Here is a 5,686-nt window from a genome sequence, read left to right as displayed (position 1 = left end):
TATAAACATAGCATATATGTACAAAGACATAAGAGGATATATGTCTCATATAGATCAAACTAAGCAAAGGGATGGCAAGAACTTGCCACAAAAAAATAAGCAAAAGCCATACAGATGGCCATCAACAAAACCTGCCAGGAAAAATGCTGACAGCCATGAGAGATATATGTCTATAATATTCTAACTGAGCATAAAGAAGACAAGATCTAGCCGCAAAGCCAAAAGAGACCATACTATCGGCCACCAACAAAAAGCCATCCCGAGAGCAGATATACAGACATCAAGCTTGGAGAACCTGCGACCACTGGAAACAACATCATTAGAAGATTAAGACCATCAACATCTAGAGAGACAGCAGAACTGAAGGGAAACAAAACCAAAAGATAATGAGAAGATCAAAACCGAAGCAAAGGAAAGGTTAAAAGTTGGGAGGAAAGAAGTCCTGTATGGAGAAAATTTTCCCCTCATGAGAAACCTGCAAAGACCATAAACCTGGAACCGCCTGAAGACCCTTTTTTGATAAACCATCTGCCTGCTGATTTAGAGTCCTGTTGATGTGATGAATGGAGGCTCCCTCTGATCTATTCCATAAAAATTTGATCCTGTCTAACCACCCAATGAGCTGAGGCTTAATAATGTTATTCTTACCAAGCACACAATCCACCATGACCTTCGAATCTCCAAAGATGGAGACATCCTGTAGATTAAGAAAGAGACAGAAATGTAGAAGGCCAGCAAGGGCCATCGCCTCAGCTTTGCTGTTGGATCCTCTCCCCCCATTCCAGTAAATGAGAAATTGGCTATTTTCATTTACCCAGATGATGACCCCACAGCCACATTGACCTCCCTGTTCAGCTCCATCGAAAAAAGCCCTTGGCATAGACGACAACTTCTGAGGGATCTCATTACCATTCTGTTTCGGCTGCTTGGAAGGGCTCTGCGGGATTGATTCATAGATGGAAGTAATGATGGAGAAGATTTCCAGAAAAGGGGATGCATTGTTATTGAAAATAAAATTATTGCGCCACTTCCAGATACTCCAAAAAGTTATGATGAAAACTGATCTCCATGACTTTTTTTGAATACTGCTCCATAAAAACGCTTCTAAAATAGAGATGTGAGACATATGCTGGATTCCATAGCATTCCTCCAGCAATTTCCAAAGTTGTCGAGATATCTTGCAATCTAGAAAAAGGTGGAAGTTGTTTTCCTCTGCAGACCTGCAAATGGGGCAAACACCAGGACCCTGCCATCCACGTTTCCTTAAGTTTTCCCAAGAGAGATTTCTATTGTGGAAAGACAACCAAGAGAAAAGAATCATTTTTGAAGGGCAGCCCGATTTCCAAAAGATGTGTGGGAATGAAGGCCTGAGGTGAGGTTGCTTAAGGCCGATCAAGTCTTGATAAACATCTTTTACATGAACAGAAGACAACCCTTTCGAGTTTTTCCACATGAGACAGTCTTGATCCTCCGAGCGAAAGATTCCACAATTTCTAAGACGGATTCTGATATGATCCCATTGTATAGCAATGTCAATCGGCATCCCCAGACTATCAGCTTCCTTCCAGAGAGGGATCGGACCCTGCCAACCTGCTATTAGGCTGTCCCAATAAAACAAACCTTTCCTGTGAAGAAAATTCAGTAATGGATAATGAACCTCGATCACCTCAGCACCACTCATAAAATGATCTCTCCCAATGAGAATTTCTTTTTCGGATTGGAATCGCCAGGTTAAATTATCCAGGAAAATTTTTCCGATCTTTCAGAGGCTTAACCAAATTGGAGACCCTATTGAAGAGCTAATCCTTTCTTTTCTGAGCCAGTATGATAGATCCTTCCCGCTCATGTATTTCTTCCGAACTATGTTGCTCCAAGGGCCATTTTCAAAGATGCCTCTACACAGGGTTTTACACAACAAAGCTCTTCTGAAATTTCTCAAGTCTAAAAGCCCCCAACCTTCGTTGCGCTTCGGCATGGAGATATTGGATAATTTTGAGAGATGATATTTCTTTCTTCCGGCTTGACCGCCCCAAATGAAATTTGTCGTAAGCTTGTTCATTGACTGAACTATGCTCACTGGGAGGTAATATAAATAAGCCCAGTAATGAGTGGAAAATATCATTATTGTTAAGATATTTCAATGATGTGTATATGAAGAAGATGTCTAATTTCTTCCATAGTTAACATGGAATAGATGAGTTGCACATATATATAAAAAGATGTAAATGCAATTTAATTTTGAAGAATTGAGAAAGATAAAATGTTTAGAAGTTCAACCCCTTTTAAAATTGGAAAATTTGAAAAAATATTATACCTCTTAGAATTTAATACCTTTCAAAATATATATATATATATATATATATATATATATATATATGATAAATTTAAAGTTAAAATTAATACTAATTAAAACATTTTAAAAATGTTAATATAAAAAAAATGTAATTAGCTTTATATTTAAGATAAAATTGAAAATTAATATTTATGTATTGATTTTAATTTTAAATTTGTTTTTAGAGTTATTATAAATTTATTATAATCATTATATTTTATCTTTTTTTCAACTTTTTATTATAATAGTCAAATATATATCACAATCTTGCTTATTTTTTTTTATTTAATTAAATTTTGAATTTAGTATTTTTTGCTAATATATTATATTAATTGTTTTTATCTGGCTCAGTCAGATAATAACAATGTCAAAAATGCAAAACAGTGACATTACCATTAAATAAATATTATTATTTTAATATATTATGCAAAAATAGTAATAAACAACAGTTTCATTATTATCACTACAATAATAATATATTAATATATTTAATGACCCAACTTGTATCTAGTAGAATAAATTAAATTACCCAACCCATAAGTCTACTCAACCAACCAATGAGACTCAAGGTGGAAGATTGTCCACAAAATTGTCCATGAGAACAGGTGGTTCATATTGGAAATTCTTACCGTGCATGCGAGCAGTCCAAACACTATATCCCAAGATGTTTTTATGTTCATATCGGTATTACAGACGGTATTGTAACTATTCACAAATTTAAGATATCCTTTCAAATTGTCCTTCCTATTCTCTATAAAATTTAGCATATGTATTTTATTTCCCATTAAAAATTCGAGATTTGCAACCTCCCTTCTCCTATTTGATATTAAATGGGAGAGAAGATGAAGATGTTCTCGAAGTGTTAAAGATGACTATATATATATATCATTTAATTTTATATTTTGTATTAAATATTATTAATATTCTTAAGTCATAATTGTTTTGAAGAGCATACCAAAATTGTTAGGTCACTTTAATGACATATAAAAGGTTGCCGTGGTACTTTTGCATCTGTCATTAAAAAAATTGTCCCTCTCAATGTTAAGCTCTGACAACAAACTTGGGCTATAGAACCCTGATGTGGGCGATACCTAGTAACTCACTCAGGCATTAAATTTGACGCCTGTATGTTTGTATTTTGCATTTTCTTCCGTAAAATACGTTTTAATTTTAAACCTCCACGTCATGCGCAACTTGCCATTCATTTTCAAAACCGTCATATTGACGGGCATGTTTAAAAATTAAAAGTTTTAAATTTTTTTTTTATAAATTATATATATATATATATATATATATATATATATATATATATATATAACCTATGACATTTTTAATATGGTGTGACAGTGATCAGATGGCTATCACCGTATCAGTTTTAATTTTTTTTTTTATAAATTATATATATATATATATATATATATATATATATATATATATAACCTATGGCATTTTTAATATGGTGTGACAGTGATCGGATGGCTATCACCGTATCAGATCTGCGGTGCGGATTTTGCATTCAATTCACATTGGGCCCTTCGGGTTTACCGCTTACCAGTTACCAACTTACCACCTGTAAACTTTAATACATACAAGATTCCATTAATGAGTCCTGTCGCGGCCCGCGGGGAAATAATCCATCGTTTAAAGTTTTATCGTCAATTTACCACCGAATCCCCATCACTTGTAAGTTGTGAATCTGTGATGTGTTGTAGCCTGTAAGTTGTGACTCAGAGTCATCTTCACTGCTTGTCTGTGTGTAAATTGGTGGGAGAATTGGGTTATGGTAGATAGGTCTTTCGAACGTCGATGTCGGCCAGCACCCCGCTGATCTGTGCATCGTGAATCAGGTATTTTGAATTCTTTGATATGTATCGCATAGCGTTTGGTTTTTATACGCTGAAATCTCTGCATCAAAAGAAGTTGTACTCAATGCTCGGGTGGATATTTTGAAGGTAAAGAAATTCATGAAAAAGTTGGAAGGTATCGCTCTGAAAAAGATTAAAATGAAGAATATGGGAAGAGAAAAGAAAATAAGCTATCAAGATGGTATTTTAGTTTTGAAAATGAAAGCGTTATTAAAAATCATTTATTTTTTATCATCTCCTTAAACTGAAATTAGACTGATTTTTGAAAATCTAGGGTAACACTTATCCCATTTTTTTGGTGTGCGCAGGCATGATCATTTTATGCATCCAAAATATCTGTTCCTAGTTCCTACCCATTATCATTTCATGTTCAGATTTTTTGTGAAAATATGAGCAGCACTGTTTTACATAGTTGAATTTAACTTTTAATGTATAGAATATTTTTTAACTATTATTACAAATATCCCTATAACATTACTTTTGTTTTGCTAGTATATTTCTTTCATTTTTGAATTGCAATGGTTTTAGCGATGCTGCCTTCCTCCATCTCTGAATTAGTTAAAATCACAATGATGGCAAAATCCGTGATGGGCCTATTTTCTGGGCTGATTCCCGTGAAGATTATTGACTCGACATGTTGCTCCCATATTCGATCAAGATCATGTCTGTCGCGGTTTTGGACTCGTTTGATTTCGAATGCCTTCTGTTAAGTCTTACAACCCCATATTAATATTGGGTGATGTAAGTTGATAATTCCTGTGTTGTTATTGAACACCATTTTATTCCTTGGGCAAATTAAACTTTTCTACCCTTCTTTTCTACCCTTCTTTTTCTTGGGTATGTCTTTTTTCTTTTTCTTTTGGGTTCTTTCTTTGCCCAAGGATACAAAATTTTCTCTATGACTTCTTGGTAATTTTGTTGAATAATATTTGTAGTGTTATATGGGTTTTCTTCCTTGTCTAGTTTGGCGTCATGGGGATCTAATAATTGTCCACCCTTTGGCTTTTGGGTATGTCTTTTTTCCTTTTCTTTTGGGTTATTTCTTTGCCTAAGGATACAAGATTTGTAAATGTCAGAAAAAAATTATTTTTGTGAGTCTTTCCTCATCCACAGATCCACCTCTACACATCCTGGAAAAAGTAAAAATTATTTTTGTGAGTCTTTCCTCATCCACCTTTAAGAACTGCCCCAAAGAATTCTGGATTAGGCCCTCTAAGAACTTAGGGCATAATGCTTGTCCGAAATCCTTTGGGCAAAGTTTGGGCTCCATATGGAAAAATAAGCCCCTTTTACTCTTCATTTGCATAGATTTTAACATAGAAAACTCCCTCCCTAAACACAAAGATACCTGTGCTTCGGTGAGTCTGTAAATCCTAAACACATAGACCAAAACCCTAATAAAATTCATTTTCTAAAACCTCATGACTTGAATATATTTTATTCACAATTTATTTTATTTATTTTTAAATTAATAAAATTAATCTATGAA

At 34.1% G+C, this 5,686-nt stretch overlaps 1 protein-coding gene across 1 annotated transcript; it reads right to left on the bottom strand.

Moving 5' to 3' along the window:
- Nucleotides 1-233: 233 nt before the first annotated feature.
- LOC149255660 (uncharacterized) lies at nt 234-880 on the bottom strand. The gene is made up of 2 exons (XM_089455104.1): nt 486-880; nt 234-360 (listed from the first exon to the last, which is right to left on the bottom strand). Exons 1-2 carry the CDS (start codon nt 878-880, stop codon nt 234-236), a joined length of 522 nt encoding a protein of 173 aa, XP_089311230.1.
- Nucleotides 881-5,686: the final 4,806 nt, after the last annotated feature.

Source organism: Pinus tabuliformis, chromosome 7, assembly GCF_031772625.1.
Source record: "Pinus tabuliformis cultivar Carrire ecotype Pingquan chromosome 7, CPIR1, whole genome shotgun sequence".
Taxonomy (NCBI): domain Eukaryota; kingdom Viridiplantae; phylum Streptophyta; class Pinopsida; order Pinales; family Pinaceae; genus Pinus; species Pinus tabuliformis.
This window is presented reverse-complemented; position numbering and strand designations above follow the sequence as displayed.

What these genes read in the sequence shown, in the direction of transcription:
- LOC149255660 (XM_089455104.1), bottom strand. Translation starts at nt 880, where the DNA reads ATGCCAAGGGCTTTTTTCGATGGAGCTGAACAGGGAGGTCAATGTGGC. An exon ending in CAGGCGGTTCCAGGTTTATG is followed by an intron (nt 361 to 485) that starts GTCTTTGCAGGT and finishes GTTTCCCTTCAG; the next exon opens with TTCTGCTGTCTCTCTAGATG.